At 45.4% G+C, this 18,042-nt stretch overlaps 1 protein-coding gene across 3 annotated transcripts in view; it reads right to left on the bottom strand.

The window, feature by feature from the left end:
* Window positions 1-18,042, bottom strand: part of LOC144034130 (tenascin-like) — a 36,691-nt gene that overhangs the window by 6,175 nt on the left and 12,474 nt on the right. For 2 of the 3 annotated variants that reach the window (XM_077542690.1, XM_077542691.1), the window contains exons 7-15: window positions 16,354-16,496; window positions 11,381-13,046; window positions 10,394-10,657; window positions 10,087-10,202; window positions 9,219-9,372; window positions 7,617-7,886; window positions 7,224-7,409; window positions 7,021-7,110; window positions 6,687-6,950 (exon numbers count right to left, since the gene is read on the bottom strand). In XM_077542690.1, the coding sequence (XP_077398816.1) occupies window positions 6,687-6,950; window positions 7,021-7,110; window positions 7,224-7,409; window positions 7,617-7,886; window positions 9,219-9,372; window positions 10,087-10,202; window positions 10,394-10,657; window positions 11,381-13,010 (2,974 nt within the window). In that variant the 5' untranslated portion in view covers window positions 13,011-13,046; window positions 16,354-16,496. Of the gene's footprint in view, window positions 1-602; window positions 912-2,015; window positions 2,289-2,373; window positions 2,647-3,562; window positions 3,836-4,943; window positions 5,220-6,686; window positions 6,951-7,020; window positions 7,111-7,223; window positions 7,410-7,616; window positions 7,887-9,218; window positions 9,373-10,086; window positions 10,203-10,393; window positions 10,658-11,380; window positions 13,047-16,353; window positions 16,497-18,042 lie in introns of all 3 variants that reach the window. The other variant, XM_077542689.1, reaches the window with a different exon arrangement.

Below are 18,042 nucleotides of genomic sequence, written 5' to 3'. Positions count from 1 at the left end.
GTATGATAAAAATATATTTAATTCCAGACTTAACAATTAAGATTTTAAGCTTCTGGACAAGGCAGCAATTTCATATAATAATCTTCCAAAATCAACAAGTAGAAAGGGTTAGTAGAATCCAACAGGGCCCTGAGGGCTCGTAACTGTGTGTGTACCCATCTACCATCAGACGTAGATGTTTAGAATCCAAGCACAAGTGTCCCTTTTCGAACCATCGGAAGGAAAACACGCTGACAAATATGAACGCAAACCAACGAGCTGGCTCACATTTTATTTGGGGAGGTAGGAAAAAAGGGACGGGAGCGCCACAATGCCTGCTCCCGCAGCTGCACGCCAAGACCACATCAAAGACGCTTGAAAGGAAGTATTAAGAGGGAGAGGATTCTGGAAACCATTCATTGTCGTAAATCAGGACAGGCGGCAATACTATGCTGAAGCCTCAGAAGCAAAACATGGCAGAGCTGAGTTGCCTAGCAAGGATTCGTAACTGGAAAAAAAAAATCAGTCTCGGCAGTCGCAAATCAAGGTACCACTGTAGTTGCAGTAGTTGCAGTACGACAAGGGGAACCCTTCCCAGGGTGCAGGGTCCCTGCGGTTAGTACCTGTGACGGCCACTGCGGTGAGGGGCCGAGAGAGGAGACCCGCCTTTGACATGCCCGTCAGCCTGACCTCATAGCCTATACCGGTGATGAGACCCCAGACATCCAGGTGACTCTGGTTTCCTGGAACCGTGAACTCCTGAGGCTCCAGAAGCCATCCCGAGTCGGTCACCACTACGTTAAAGTGGCTGAAAGCCCCACCGGAGGCCGCCGATTCTTCCCGCGGCTGCCGCTGCTTCACTCCCCACGACACACGGAAGCCGAAGGGGGTGACGTTGGAAATGGTCAGGTTTTCCACTTTGGGCAAAGGTGCTGGAGGAAGGGGGGGGGGGGGATTCGGGGGAGTTTGTGATGTTTTTTCATTTAGGATGCATGCAAGGGTTGCAAAAGCAAATTAGCAAAGTGTCTACCAGCTTTTTTTTCTCGAGGGAATATATCCTCCGAGTGATGTACACAGTAATCATCCGCCGTTAACAGTAAACTGCAAATATGCGGGGGATTACTGTACATACTAAAAGTGACGTATAGATCAACTTTGTATCCAAGGGTTTGTTCACACTGCCATACAAAGAGGTTTTTAGATGAATATTCAGTCTGGATGTTTAGATTCCAATGGTGTGGAAAAGACAAACCACCAGAAGCAGTTCTACTTCTAGTCGTAACTTTGTGGGTGCTACCAATTCACTCGCTGCACGGTAGACCCAATTGCATAGAACTTGACAAAAAAACTGTGTATGACTGGATTTGTGTCCGACTGCTCATACTTCTGTGTTTTTATTTCTGTCTTAAGCGTAGCCTACCCATTGAAGCCTATGTCATTAACACAACAACCCATGCTTATACCTGGTGTGTGGACTCGACAAATCCTACCTGATCTGAACAGTCCAAGATCCGATATGTAAACCAAATCCGATTTGGAGGCAGTGTGAACAAGGCCAACGTATTACTTGGCTATGATATCTACCCACAAAAAGCAAAAAGTTAGAGCTCTTAGGCTTTGGGGTGAAATTTCAGGATGAACCTAAAAGGCACGATTTCCATTGGTGATGTAACTTTTCCAGCCTCTCCGGTCTGGGGCAACCTGATGACAACACTCTGTAACAATCTGAATTTAGTGGGAAAAGGCATTGCTCCACAATCTTTCTCTCCCTGGGCTAAAGGGGGGCTTGACCTGACCTATACATAAGGAGGCTGTTGTGAATTTTACCGTTGAAACAATGAAACTTGTAAAGGTTCAAGTAGGTTCATGCTGAAATCTCACAAGAAAACCCAATGCCACCAACTTTTTGCTTTCTAGGAAAGCTTGTTCTGGATCACTTAATCTGGTCTAATTCAGGAAAAGGTCTGCCTAATTTCAGATTTTGGCTTCATGCAGTGAACAAGGTGATGAGTACATGAGTGAAGCTGGGGGGGTACCTGTGACGGCATGGACTAGCGTGGAGGGAGTGCGGCGGCCGTGAGATAAGCCGTAAATTTCCACATTATAGTTCGTGGCATCCATCAGGTTGGAGACGGTAATGTTTGTGGCGTGGTCGGGCAGACTGAACTCCTGCGGCTCAGACAGTTGTTCGGTGTCACCGACTCGGACAACAAAGCCGTCAAAGTGGCCGGACGCGGCACTCCATCTTACGCTGAGATTATGCGGACCGGTCGACTGAGCGGTCACGGTCCCCAACACGGGGGTGTCCTCTGAACACAAAGAAGAACATGCCCGTTGAGTGGCATCCTGTCTAGAGTCGCCTGGGGGGGGGGGGAGCCACTCGGAGGGGCCTACCTGTTGTAGCGACAGCGAAAAGCGGCGGCGTGTTGCGGCCGCCGGCGTTGGCGTACAGCTTTATGTCGTAGCGTGTACGGGCTTTAAGGCCGGCCATGACCGTGGAGCGTGCGTGGCCTGGCAAGGCCTGACCCATCGCCTGCGAGGGCAAAGCAGACTCTCTGACTTCTACTACAAAGTTATCAAACGCCTTGGCGCCCGCCCGCCACGTCAGAGACACTCTGTCTGAGGTAACGTTAGCAACAACTAGCCGGGACAAATCTGGCTCTTCAGCTACAAGGAGGGGAGAAAGAGATATACAGCATATGTTTGTGAAACTAAAAACAACGTCCAAATCACTTTGGAGGCACAAACTAGATCACTGTGGTGTCGTCCCTGCAAAGCCGTCAAAAACTGCAGTGATACAAATACTTTCTCACTGTGCTTAGTTAATTCTCTAGTGGGCCTGCCCCAAAAATTAAACATCCATCCATTTTCTATGCTGGTTTTCCTCACTAGGATCGCCTGTCACCTAGATGGGAAACGGGGGACATCTTACAGTGGTTGCAAGCTAATTGCAAGACACACATAGACAACCAACCACTCACGTACACAACTCGGGACAATTTAGAGTCTTGGAATGTGGGAGGAAGCCATTAGAGAGTACCAGGACAACACTGTATGACCATGTAACCCTAAACCAAAGAACTGCGAGGCAGACCTGCCAAACACTCACCAAACATGCTGCCTGAAATCAAACAACCCAATAAATGAATAATAAATGATTGAGCGGCTATGCTGAATAAAAATCAGATTTTGTGACGCAACCTGGACTACAGTAAAAAACTATTATGTGGAAGTCCAAAGGTAAGAAGAACGGTTAGCATTCTGATGACTGGCACACACGCAACTGTTGGGGCTGGAGGCCATTTGTTCGTAGTGCTGCACACGCCACATTTATTGATCTGTACGCTAACTGACAAATGTAATTTGGTGGTTTGGTGATGAAGTGCTTGCCTTCATGAGTAAGATACAAAGTCAGCAATACGAGCAGGCAAAAAGGAAGTGGCCTAAGGTCAGTCTTGGACTATAAATAGAAGTCAGGAAGACAATTGACTTGATGCGTATTAAATCCTTCGCAGGGACGACAGCAGCAATTAAAAAAAAAAATCACTGACGATTATTTATTTTTAAAGTACGCTTGCAATACCTGTGGTCGCAACAGCGCTGACAGCGCTTGTTCGGACTCCCTTGTACGTCCCGTAGAGGTAGGCTACATAGTCTGAGCCGGGCCGCAGCCCCGAAACCTGCTGTGCCGTCACCAAGCGGGACAGGTTATACTCCCTTAGCTCCATTAGCCAATCGGAATCAATAATCTCCAGGACAAAACCGTCCAAGTGGCCCTCGGTGTGGTTCCAGACCACCGAGAAGCTCTCGGACGTCACGTTGGACACGAAAAGTTGGCCTAGCGATGGCTGATGCGCTGAAGGGAGAAACCATTGTTAGACATTTAGGGCTTGATTTAGTAAGATCCCAAATAGCGAAGAGGATTTGACGATTTAGGTAGCTTGGATGGTTTTCACCAAAGAAAATTTGGGAGAGCCCCATAAGCGCAAAATGAAGTTTGAAGTGATGGTATTGGAAGTGTTAGTGGAAGAGCCAAACATTATATTGAGTTACACAAAGTCAATCTGTCGCTGTAAATATTTTGGGGAAGGCAGCAACACAAGCAAGCCACAATTGTTTGATTTCTGCCCATCCTGCGTAACACTGTTTAAAATTTGGGACACTTAGGTTAGTTTTGGGTCTGTTCTTTGCCGCGTCGCGATTGGCCCGTCTACATTTCGCGTTGTGTGGCTTCACAAAAGTAGAACAAATCAATCATGCTCTTGATTTGTTCAAATGGTCATGAAAAAATGATTTTAAGGAAACGTGACCAATTTGCTTTTGCAGTCATTGCAGCCTATCAATGCAGGGGCGGGGCCGAGATTCATGCACTTTGATGGAAGGATGTGATGTGTCCCAGGGTTGAGCGAGTGACGGGGTTATCTCTGTGGTGGTGGTTATGGAAAAGTTATTGCGAAGGATGTGCAGCATGCGGTTCGACAGACAAAAGAAGGGGAATACAAAAGAACAGTACGAGTGAACTGACATCAGTCAACACTGTTGAAGCAGCTCAGTGATCATTTAAACGTCACAAAAAGTTACGGATCTTCAGCTTTGGGGTGACATTTCTGGAAGGCTGACATCCTTATAGATCTGACTTTTTGTGAGACATGCACAGTGTGTAGAAGTTCACCCCTGTTCAAATGTTCTATGTGGGCATGTTGAAGCAATAACACAAGAAGCAAAAAAAAAAAAAAAATCAAAATTCAGCCTATCCACATAAAAAAATGGTCAAAAATCAAAATCAACATCTTGCATGTCAATAAGGGAGCATGCGCAGTATCATAGCCATGCACTGATGTTCATTGGAAGCATCACGAATGCTTATGACATCATTGACCAACGTTCATTCACGCTGTTTTGTTGCAAAGCGGTTATTGGAACGAAAGGTAGCGAAGGCGAGGCACCAGGACTGACGCCGGTACCTGTGGTGGCTTCGGCGTACACGGGCTCCAGGAAGGCGCCCCGGTAGAGGGGGTACAGGCCCACCATGTAGCTGGTGTTGGCATTCAGGCCCCAGAGGCCCAGGCTGAGCGCGCCGCCCGACACGCTCAAGTTCTGGCTCTGCGCCATATTGTCCAAGTTTGTTACTTCCACTACAAAGCTGTCAAAGTCGCCGCCCAAGGGGCCCCAGGAGGCCGTGAAGCCGTCCCACGTTACGTCAGAGAAGGTGAGGTTGGCCACGGAGGACCTCGCCGCCTCTGCTGGGTCAGACACAACCAGTGGCTAAAGGTGGCTCAGAGCAGCAGCTAACAAAACCACAAAAACAAGTTCCTGGAATACAGTAAACAAATGTGGAAAATCTAGAAGCGGTGCAAGTGACCTTTCACAGTGTGCTTGGTTTGGAGCAAGTGAAAAGTCTGGAACTATAGGAGGATATGTGGCCAAAGGTCAATTGAAGAAGAGTGGAAAAACATTTGGACGTCTTTAGTTCCTCAAACTCTTAAGCAGCAAAAAAAAAAGCACTGTAAGAAGAAAATGTTAAAGTTCTCGAGTAGCTCTTCTGTCTGAAAGCGGTAACTGTGGTAGCAGTACCCTCTAGTAGCAAAACCAAAGCAGTGGTGGTCCCTGCATTTGGTACCTGGGCCTTCAGTGGGGACTTAAGTTAACTGACTCGATCCACCTCTTCATACCACTAATATCATGTTGGAATTACAGAAACTGTTGGCCCACCAGAAACCTGTTGGCCCGCCACTGGTGTGTTAAAAGATGTTTCCCTCAAGAGGTGATGGTGGTACTGAGCTCTCACAACCTGACACGGAGACATCCCATCTTCCTGGATGGAGGGGATGTCGTATTCAAACCTGCTGTATGGATTGCCTTTGTTGGGGTGAGCACATCTGGAGAACATTTTAAAACAACATCTAGAAAATCCGCAACAGTTGAATGCAGGCTACTGGACTCGGAAAGGGGGCGTTAGTGCAGCTGGTGGCACTCCTGGAACCAATTACCGATCAGGCCACTCTCCCCTGCACCGAGTGGTTGGTTGAGTTGGGGACGAGGGCCACCAATCAGGGAGGACCAACACAAAAAAATACAATTAACGGCCACGAAATATTGTGGGCCCTAACAGCTGTTGGATACGTTTCACTTTTGGTTCAGAAGGCTTCTTTAGTTCTAAAATTCACATGCAGAGCCCCCCTATTTATGGCTCTGGTGAATGCGTCCCTCTAGTGATCACATGAGGGTTGTTGTCTTTTGCCTGCCTGGTGGTAAAACAGCTACTTAGTGGCAAATGGATTGAGACAATACTTGGGAGGGATATCAGGACATTGTTGTAAGTGATGGAAGATGGTTTCTTTCGCACCTCTTTCAACCCAGACATTGCTGTCCTCCAAGGAAATGTCTCTGACTGCTGACTCTGGAACCAAAGAGGTTGCCCTTCTATGCTGTGCCATGTGTTGGTTTAGGGGGTTCTTGGTCTCTGCCATGTAAAGATCAATGCACTCTTCACAGAACTACACTACATAAACACTGTTGAGTTTACTTTTAGTGATCAACCAAGAAGAACCCAGTGACCTTGATTCAACTTTTGCGAATTATCATGCCAGACAAGGATAGAAATGCTTTTATCGTCAATTAAACGACTCCAAGAGTACCTGTGAGGAATTCAGTGGGTTAAGGTGCTGAGCCCCACGCCCTCCCACTCCCCCGATAGCTCCACCCACCTGTGGATGCAGCCAGAGTGACCGGCGAACTCATCCTGTGGCCTCGTTCCGCTGTCAAGGTGATGGTGTAACTTGTGGCCGGAGTCAGGTCCGGCAAGACGAACGTAGTCTCAGAGGCTGGGATCTCCGCCTCCTCGACTTGTCCGTCTCTGGAGACGTACACCAGCCGGTATCGTGACACCTTACCATGTGGCTTTTCCCATCGGATGTTAATGGATGTCTCTGTGGACTCGGTTTGCTCCAGACCTCGGGGAGGATCCAGGTCTGACAGGAAACCATCAGTCATGAATCTGATTTTGAATTTTTCTTCAGGATTATGAGGCGTCTCACTCACCCGTTGCTGCATTTATGGTAGCTGGGAGGCTTTCCCGCTCGTTCTTCACACTGGTCACCCCGATCCCATACTCGGTCCCTGGCTTCAGCCCTGGACAACCACCACATTGACTAGTCCAGAGGTGTCAAACTTCAGGACCACAGACCAGATCGGGCCTTGCATAACGCAATCCCACCAAGAGCAAGACTGCAACTACCACTTACTCGTGATGGTGGCCGTGGTGCTTTGCCCTGATCCTCGCGGGAACACTTCCTCGCCGTGGGCCGCACCAGATAACGGGCTGTATTTCACACGATAACTGTCCACGTCGGCCAGACTGTTGCGCCACATCAGGGTGATGCTCTCTTCAGTTTGCAGCACAGCCAGGAGCTCCCTGGGCGCGTCCAATGCTTCACACAATATGAACACATGTTTATTACTTTGAGTTGGGAGTAAGTCACATATGTTCAAGTTATGAATACCAAGTCAAAGTCAAGTCTTTCAAGTTTTAAGACAACCAATCCCATCTAAAAGTCTGACTTGCGTCAAGTCACATGACTTGAGTCCCCCCCACCTCTGTGACACAGAACCTTCCTTTCATTCTGTATTATGCCCACCTGTGGTAAAGGTGGTGGCGGCCGGCTCGCTGCTGACGTCCCGGCTGCGGGCCACGAGTGACACCGTGTACTCCGTGTCGGGCTTCAGGCCCTCCAGGCTGTGCTGCCTGTCCGGCGGGAAGATCTCCACTTTGGCGCCCTCGGAGGAGGCTCGGCTGGGCTTGTAAAACAGGGTCACTCGGTCGGTCTCTGCCACCGGCTCAGACCAGCTGATCAGCGCCGAGGAATCGCTCACATCCAACACTTGGAGCTGCTGGGGGGCATCGATATCTGCGGAGGGCGGGGTCACGCCATCAGTGGCCGTTTGTTACTTCGCAAACACTGTTCTGATCGATGCTTTTGAGTTAGTTTGCTGAAACTTGTGTGATTTTGTGGAGTATCGAAATAACAAGAAGGGTTGAAAGACCAAGTCCAAGACTTTTATGGGTTGAAACCAAGTCAAGATCAAGACTTTAAGAAATCAAGACAGAGCTCTGATGGGCGGAGACCAAGTCAAGAGCAAGACTTTGAAGAGGTTTAGACTAAGTCAAGACCAAGACTTTAAGGAGCCAAGACCAACACTTGGTTGAAAGTTAACAAAAAACTCAACTTTATTTATAGAGCACTTTAAAAACAAATGGAATCCGTGTTTGAAATGACCCAGTTAATGGTCCCAGCCGTACAACAAAAGTCTGATGACAGACTTCAGCTCAAGCACGACATAGAAGTCATTTCAGAAAACTCCAGGGAGCACTCAGGGAGCTCAGATTGCAGCGAACCTAAACGCTAATTCCAAGATCTATGTCTACACGTTGTGCGCAGATGACATCGACAAAGGACCTCAGCAACGAAATGGTCCGTCACGCAGGGTGACATTTGCATAGTTTTCAAAAAGAACGGTGAAGCATGCCAAGTCAACAAAATGAAATATACATTTAGTGGAACCGGACAGCCAGCGTGTTACTGTGGAAACATTACCAGAGGGTCGTCACAGACCATTTTGCTTTGGTCACGATCAAGGGTGGGAAGTACAGCGCTAGCGGGGAAGACTTTTCAGGTGCTTGAGTATTAATTTTTTGGACACAACAGATTCAGATTCATAAAAATGGTTCATAGCAAATGCATTGTGTCTTGTGCCAGCCTAAAAACCACCAGCTTCTGGCATGAAAAAAAAAAATCTGTCTAATCTGAAAAAAGACATACAATGATGTTGCGTTTTTGTTTTGCATTTATCATTAGATAATTTAGTATTTTTTGTTCAATAGCAACATTAGAAAAGCTATGGAAACACAATGTTTTATAGCAGAAATCCAGCCAATACTGGCTAGCTCATAGTTTAAAAAACAAAACAAGCCTTTCTTCATCTCAGTTAAGGAGAGGGAAACAATTTTGCATGCACAGAGGTTCAGTTATCAAAACTGGGACTGTTAAATTGACAGTAAAAATTAATAATAATAATTTTTAAACGTAAGAATTTGTACTTTTTAAATTTAAGTACAGGAGTTGAATTACTACTTCTACTTTTCAAGTCCTTTTTCAAAAACAAATACGTCTCTTCCTCCTCCACACAACTGAAGCTTTTTGTATTTATTTTTAATAACAGTCAATTTAGTCCAAACTCACTGGTTGTGACTCGTTGGATCGCTGGCGGTCCCCTGGTGTTGTTCTTTATAACACTGACAGACACCTCATACTCCTGACCCGGCCCCAGGCCTGACTGGACGAAGCGGTTTTGCGACGAGGGAACTGTGCTCACCACCTTTCCGTTTTCTTCTTTCTTTAAAATAAAAAAAGTACACAAAAATAAGTACATGTCAGATGAGAGAATGGAGAATTAGACCTGACCTAGTTAACAAATAACTAGGTCAGGTGTGAGTCTTGGTCTTGAGCTCTCTAAGTAAGTTTAGGTTGTGACTTTGCTTCAACCCTTTAAATTTTTGGTCTACTTTCAACATTTCGGTATCGTCTTGGTCTCAAACCCTCAAGGTCTTGATCTTGACTTGGTTTCAAGTCCTCGTAATAATGGTCTTGCTTCCATCTCAACCCTTCAAAGTCTCGGTCTTGACTTGATATTGGTTCCTTAATGCTTTGGTTTCGATTTGGTCTCAACCCCTCAAAATCTTTGTCTTCACTCCATCTCAAACCCTTAGTCATAGTCTTTAAAGTCCACGTCTCGACATTGTCTGAAACCTTCAAAGTCCTTGTCTTGATTTAGTCTCGGCTCTTTAAAGTCTTGGTCCTGACTTGGTCTTGACTACAGCACTCCTCTGACAGAACAGTCATCACAGTACCGTAGTTCCTGGCTCAGATTAAACACTGCATTTTTTTTCACAACATTCAAACTTTCTTCCATCATTTTCCATACGTCAAAATAAAACCCTGGGGAATCAATTAAATCCGCGTTGTGCTGAGCAAGGATTTCCAGGAAAACGGCCTGGCTTCGACACCTCGCGCTCATAAAATCCCGGGAAGACTTTCAAACGGGACCCACCATGTTACGGAAGTAGATCTCCCAGCCATCGAAGGGAAAGATCAGCTGCTCCCACACAACCTCAACGGAGGTTTCCCTCACAGACTTGAATCTCAAACCTTCTGGCTGCGGAAGATCTGCGGGGATTCAAACCAAAACCATCAAAAAACTAGAAAATGCTATTTCTGTTTTTTTTTTTAAAAATGGTTGTGAATGCTGAAGAGCTGAAATGTGGAAATATAACAAAAATATGACAACATTTTTATTCCATTAGCTTTCACATAGTGACATTTTATTCACATAGTTTGACGTGGGCGCCTTTTGGTACCTGTGGCCACCCTGGCGCTAACTGGCACACTCCGCTTGTTGCTCAGAACGGCATATACATTGATGTGGTACTCTAAACCCGGCTCCAGTTCTTTGACCGTGGCGGTGGTTTGGTCTCCGGGCACGGTGAAGTCCAACAGCAGTGCGCCGGGCTGGGTGGGCGCATACGTGACGAGGTATTCGGTCACCAGCATGTCGTTGATCCAGGATAAGTCCACCGTCTCCGTGGTGATCTCACCCACGGTGAGATCCTTTGGAGGAGACACTGGAAGAAAGAAGAAGAAAAAAAAAAGTTGGACGTTTCTCATGGTCCAGTACGCACAAGCTAATGCGAGCTCCAGAGAAACATCTGGAAGTCGTGAAAGAGACGCCAAAGATAGAAAAAAAGTGCACACATGAATATATTTTTGGGGGATCGGCGGGGAGTGACTTTAAAAAAGGCTTCCAGACGTATATTAGGTAAAACCATTTAGAGCAGTGGTTCTGAAACTGGGCTCCAGGAGCCGTGACCTTGGGGGTCAGCAAAATCATTTGCAATAGATTATGCGGCTTTGCAATAAATTATGCGGTGTCATTTAAAAACGTGCCGATCAACATATGGGAACTGACGTGCCAATAAAAGTAACATACTAAACAAATTATTCCTCCCTAACATAGCTTTGGGTAAATTAAAAGCCCTCATAGGGTTGTGGTGTGCGGCTTTTTCTCAAAAAATACAACTTTATTCTATGATTCAAAAATGTTTTCACTAAAACATGCCAACATCTTTTGGCATCTATACACAATCTTAAATTACTCATGGAATTTCACTACACATGGTGTTTAACTCATTCAGTGGCAACAACGGTTATGGACGTCAAAAATCCATGTTAACTGGTTTTAGGATTACAACGAGGTCTTTGGAAAAATGTATGTGACGTAAGAGATCTTTGAACCCTGAGAAACCTCGGTTCAGAGTATTTAATAGTGGAGAACATCTCAAGGTTACCTTCAGAGCAGTCATCTTTGATGTACCCCTCGTCGCAGACACACCGACCCTCGACACAGAGTCCTCGGTTGTGGCACCCATTGAGGCAGCTTCGCTCTTTGCAGCTCTCCCCTTCGTAGCCGTTCTCACACTCGCACCTTCCCTTGACGCAGCGCCCCCTGCTGTTGCACTTATCTGGACAGGTGAGCCGAGAGCAGTCGTGGCCCGAGTATCCCTCTTGACAGACGCACACGCCGTCATCACAGCGGCCCCGAGCCAGGCAGTCGTTGGGGCACGCCTTCCGACCGCAGTCTTCCCCGGCGAAGCCTTCGTCGCACACGCACTGTCCATCCAGGCAGCGGCCGCGATTTTGGCAGTTATTGGGGCAGCTAAGCAGGGCGCAGTCGTCCCCAGTGAAGCCGGCGTGGCACTTGCAGCGGCCTTCGATGCAGTCCCCGCGACCGTAGCAGTTCGATGGGCAGGTCCTGATGCTGCAGTCTTCGCCGGCAAAGCCTTCCTGGCAAACGCATTGCCCGTTGACGCAGCGCCCCCTCTGGAGGCAATCGTTTGGACAGGAAATCTCGCCGCAGTCGTTTCCTTGGAAGCCGACGTCGCACGCGCACCGCCCGTTGACGCACTGGCCTCGGCCGTTGCAGTTGTTCGGACACGCCAACTGGCTGCAGTCGTCGCCTTGATAGCCGTCGTCGCAGATGCACATCCCGTTGAAGCAGGCGCCTCTGCCGTTGCAGTCGTTAATGCAGGTGAGGCGGGAGCAGTCGTCGCCGCCGTAACCCGCCGTGCACGCGCATCGGCCGTCGATGCACATGCCGTTGCCGTGGCAGTCGGCGGGACAGGTGAGCTGCTCGCAGTCCTCCCCGGAAAATCCGGGCTCACAGTGGCAAGTTCCGTTGACGCATAGCCCACGACCGAAGCAGTCTTTAAGGCAGACCAGTTCGGAGCAGTCTGAACCGGTCCAGGGCTCCTTGCAGATACAATTGCCGTCCTGGCAATGCCCGCGATCTTTGCAGTTTTCAGGGCAGGTTTTGTGAGAACAGTCATCCCCGAAGAAACCCTCAGGACACTCAAGCTCAGTGCAGTTGCTTCCCTTCCAGCCGGGATCGCACGTGCATCCGCACGTCTCCGTGCTGTAGTTCCCGTGCCCGCCACACAGAGGCCTGGTCTTCACGTTCCTTGCCGCCTGCGCACCGCAACAGACGCCCTCGCCACCCCCGCAGCGACTCCTCAATGCCGACACTTCACCCTCCAGCATCTCGATGCGGTTCATCAGGTCTCTGATGCGCGGCAGGTCCGCGGCACAGCCGCACGCCCCGCGAGGGATGTTGATGCGGTGGGTGAAGACGATCTGGCTCTCCCCATCCGCAGAAAGCTGTCGGCCGGGGGTGACGGCCGTTCCCGCAGACGTTGTGCTCTCTGTGGCGTCCAGGTCGACGGAGCACAGGTGGCCGGCGGGGACGTTGATGTTGTAGACGTGGTTGAAGACCACGGGCTGGTGGTCTGCTCCAGGTGAGGTGACGTTGTGCCCCTGGGGCACCTGGCGACGGTGGCGCAGCACTTTTTTCACAAGGCCCGCCGCCGAGAAACTGAGCAAGGTGCTCACGAGGAGGCAGATCACAAGAACCTTTGTGGCCATGACGCTTCACCTTGAAACCGGGTCACGTAGATCGATCTACAATGGAGGGAAAAAAGTGAATTTGAAGAAAGAAAATGCTCTCACTGGATGGCAGAAAGAACTATTAACCATCTGTTTTATATTCCATAGCTCAACAAAAATTGCTAAAACTTGTCGCCTTGCCCCTAGTCGCCTCATTATACATGACTAATATCCTAGAAAGTCTGTGCTGAGGTGCAGGTATGCAGCCGGCGCCTCTCATCGGGCCTCTCTGGATTTTATTGTCTTGACCGTTAACCCTATCCCCGGTTAGACCTCTCTCTCTCCCACTGTAGCATCTGTGACTTTGAATGTGAGTGGCTTCAATAGGCGGGGCTTGGTCTGGTGAGTGACGTGTGAGTCAGTAAATAACAGCGTAGTTGTTTGTTAAAAATTAAAGAAGATGCATGTGTGGAAAGTGGTTATGAAGGGGGGGGGGGCATTGGGGTCAAAGTGCAGTCAGGTGCTGGCTCGTAAAAATTTAGACTGCAGTTTGGTGTAAGCTAAAATGACAAGTCTGCAAGGCTAACTGCATGAAAAGCAGACATGGGGACTGTTCAACTTCAGTAAGCGAGAATCCAGAGATTGCTGTCGCTTCCCACACTCTGGCAGACGGACGAGAACTTTCCAGCCTGGAAACGAGAAGCCGGGAATGTTGGAGCCGAGCTGCGAGCGGCGCGGCTTGCCCGAGTCCGCCATCCGGATTGCATCTCCCGCTTTTAGAAAGTGACAAAAAGTGCGATTGAACTTATGATTTCCAATCCACCAAATTGCATCTGGAAGTCATTTTGGGAGGCAAAGAAACACCTCATTAACAGATTTCTCCATTTCCTGCGAAATGTTGTCAAACTAATAAATTGTGCTCATGCGCAGGTTCTGGACTATAACAATGCTGTTTAATTGGCTAAAAAGCGTTCGGCGGAACATCGTATTCCAAAACACTTCGACAAAACATGACGCACGTATGAGAATGTACCTTTGTGATCGGTCTGCCTTGGCAGAGGTCTGTTCTGCCCTCTACGTGGTTGCAGAGTTCGGAAAAATATGCCACGTGCGTACCTGGTCAGAGCTCAGTTAAAGGAGCTTCAAAGGATTAACATTTCAATTTGACCTTGGACATAAAGTTTGGTGTTTGCCAATCAAATAATAACTTTGACAAAATATGATAGCCGGTGGCCACTAGGGTGTTTTGTATCGTTAGCATTGAGCTAAACTGATTTTACGAAGGCAAAGCTATCCTGTGTAGTTAAAAATACGCAACATGTAAATCTTGGTTGTTGTTTAGTTTGACAGTAAACATCAATTGGAAGTACCAATAAACAGCTTTAAGCCTCTTTTTTTGCGTAATTGTTTGGAGCCCGACTGATTAATCGGCCGATATTAGCTCTTTTGAAATCGTTTCTGATTTATTTATTTATTTTTACATATCAAAACGTCACAATATAAAACAACAATACTGGCATTCAACCCCCCGAAACAAATTTTCGATTTTTCTGATTTTCCCTCTAATGTAAACAAAGTTGTGAGAGCTTGACTGTGATTGGTTAAAGTAGTAAAGTAGCGTCCACATATGTATGAAAACGCTTTGGCGTTGTAAAACAAGTGTGTGATGACCAGCCACTTAATTGCCAGAAAGTTAGAAAACACACTTTACAAAGCAATTTCTTACATGTTTTTGGCATAATTCATGTTTTGTTTTTTTGCTTTTGCTAAACGCAAAAAATGCAATGACACGACGCGCCATTCTCGCAGCTGCGAGGAGAAGATCAGCGTCAACTTAAAAAACACACTAAGCCAGATTTAAGCAGCGCTAATGGACTCAAAGGCTCATTAATTCTTCCCTGTACCATCCGCTTTTTTTTTTTTTTTTGCCGCAGTCAACCTTCACCAGGGAAGAAAAAAAGAATTCGAACTGATGAAAAATTTAATTGTGGCTCCTGATTGCATTTTTTCAAAGTGGTTCCCTTTACACTTTACACTGACAAAAAACTTTGCAATTTTACGAGAATAAAATTATTCAAAGTAAACAAGGCGATAGTTGAGAACGTTAAACAAAAAAAAAAGTCTTACATTTCCGAGGATACATGAATCTTACAAAATAAAATTGTATATTGTCACAAAAGTCCTTTTTTTTTTGTTTTTGTTGAGTCACATATTTTTCAGAATTGTTGCAAGAAAAATGTCACACATTAACCTTCCGAGAATAAATGTGTCATTCTATGTGAATAAAGTTGCATATTTTCATGGGAAAAGAAATCTTCACCATCAATAATAAAATCTGATTTTGTTTTTGTCGAGATAGTAAAAAAAAACATTCAATATGAGAATAAAGTTGAAAATATAAATAAATACATTAAAGTAGTATTTTTGGGGGAGAAAAATGTCATATAAAAATCTTATTAGAATAAAGAAGTATGTTTTCAAAATTCAGACGCACTACACAAAAGGCATAATATTATCTATTATTGTATTTGATACATTTGCATATTTTAGAGAATTGTTGCCTTTCTTTGAAAAACACATTATACCTTAATCTTAGGAAAATAATGTTATGTGAATAAAGCCATAGTTTTAATGAAAATGAAATTTCATTAAAAATTTAATTAAATTAAATTGATTTTCACTAAAATATTTTTTTATTTAAATGTTTAGTTTTTTATTTAATTCATTCATTCATCCCATTAAAAAGTAGTATAAATGTATACATGTTTAAACACACATTTAAGGATTCAATGCAACTGTGCTGTCCTAACTGAACTTAAAAGTTAAATATATTTAACAAACTGTACTTTAAAAATTATATATGAATTTTTTTTCAAAAAAACAAACATAACATTTTGGATTGTATTGCATGATTTAATTGTTAAATTTTATTCCGCTATTCTGCCACATATCTCACATTGAGAAACACTTGCTTAATTTATATTAACTTTAAATACCCTAAATAAAAAAATAATCTAAAAAAAACAAAAAAAACATTTTGGTTAAATACAAAAAATGGAGATGTCTATTTTTACGTGGTTCAAAACAATATAGTTGAGAATGTATTAATTTTTTTCGTCAACATCATGCATTAATGTTAACGGGAATTAAGTTGTAACGTCATGTGGTACGGATATCGGACCCCTTGTAGACTGAGCCCCCTACTTTGACAACCATTGCGATACTAGCAAGTGCTGCAGCATGTTGCTCACGTCAAACCTCCACATTCATTTTGTTGCTGTAAAAAAAAAACAAAAAAAAACCTGAACATAATGCAGGGAACATTCCACTCATCATAAACGATGTTTTTTTTTTTTTTGCATGAAAGCGGTTGTCGTCTTACCATACAGCCTTCTCGTCACCCGCGGTTAAAGTGTCCCTCACACGTGCACGCACGGCGGCGACGCCAGCATGATGCTCAGCAGCAGCCTTTCCGGCAAGGTGTCGTCGTCGGCTCCTCGGCGCTGCCGCTCGGCTGCTTTGCCACTGAGAGCGCGATGCAGAAATAGAGAGAGGGAGAGAGAGAGAGAGAGGGAGAGAGAGAGAGAGTGGGAGTGAATGTCTTTCTAAAGTGAGGTCAAAGTGCCGCTGCCTCCACACTCCGAGCGTTTCCCCTCCCCAACTACCACTCAAAGATTGAGGCTGGGATGTGTTCAGAATGCTTCACTCATTCGCTACTCCCTAATAATTACTATTGGGATTTTTATACAGCGATTCCGATTTGTTTATACAAACGGTCATCCTCAGTATGTAACATGGCTTCATGATTGTGTACATGCTCGACGCACCGTTTTGATGCTTTGCCCGATGATTCTTCGTCATGTTTACCGACTACGGCACATAAATCATCACTGCCTCCGCACTCCAACCTTTAATAGCGTCACTCCCTGCTCCGTGACTTCACCGCAGCGTTCCTGGGAATCATGAGCGAGCGAGCGGGGCGAGCGAGCGAGCAGCGCTTGCGGTCGAGAAGGGGGAAGCACAAGAAACGGGAGGAAAAGTGATGTCAGATTTCGCTTGTTTCCTTCCCACGTCAACTCCGCTGCCTTTGTTTTTGTTAGCAACGTGTCCAATGCTAACAGTGTGACACCCACAAGGTGCGCTTTGGTGCGTTAATCCGGTTTACAGAGCATTTGCATTGGCGGGAGTTCTGTCATGTTCATTTTTAAATATGTTTTTGTATACGTCAAAGACAATTTTGGGTCTTCAATGAGCATACATAGCGTTTTGTTGAATCTCAAAGACACCCTCAATAAAACGACAGTCATTTTGTAAACAAACAGATCAAAGACAATGTCAATGAACTTAACATGGTGCATTTTTGTAAATGTCCAACACAATAATTTGTAGTGTTTTCATCAATACCAAAAATACAATTAAGCATCTTCAATTAACCTAACATTGTGTTTTTGTAAACATCAAAGACAATTTAGCGTCTTCAATGAACCTTACCTTGTAATTTCCAAAACGTCAAAGAACATTTAGCATCTTTGATAAACCTGGAGTTGTGTTTTCGTAAACATCAAAGACAATTTATCATCTTCAAATAACTTAATGTTGTAGTTTCCAAAACATCAAAGAACATTTAGCGTCTTTGATAAACCTTAAGTTGTGTTTTTATAAACATCAAAGGCAATGTATCATCTTCAAAGAACTTAATGTTGTAGTTTCCAAAACATCAAAGAACGTTTAGCGTCTTTGATGGACCTGAAGTTGTGTTTTCGTAAACATCAAAGACAATTTATCACCTTCAAGGAACCTTACGTTGTAGTTTCCAAAACATCAAAGAACGTTTAGCGTCTTTGATGAACCTGAAGTTGTGTTTTCGTAAACATCAAAGACAATTTATCATCTTCAAAGAACTTAATGTTGTAGTTTTCAAAACATCAAAGAACATTTAGTGTCTTTGATGGACCTGAAGTTGTGTTTTCGTAAACATCAAAGACAATTTATCATCTTCAAAGAACTTAATGTTGTAGTTTTCAAAACATCAAAGAACATTTAGCGTCTTTGATGGACCTGAAGTTGTGTT

This window comes from Vanacampus margaritifer, chromosome 14, assembly GCF_051991255.1.
Source record: "Vanacampus margaritifer isolate UIUO_Vmar chromosome 14, RoL_Vmar_1.0, whole genome shotgun sequence".
Lineage (NCBI taxonomy): Eukaryota > Metazoa > Chordata > Actinopteri > Syngnathiformes > Syngnathidae > Vanacampus > Vanacampus margaritifer.
Note: the sequence above shows the minus strand (reverse complement) of the source record. Positions and strands in the feature narration are given on the sequence as shown.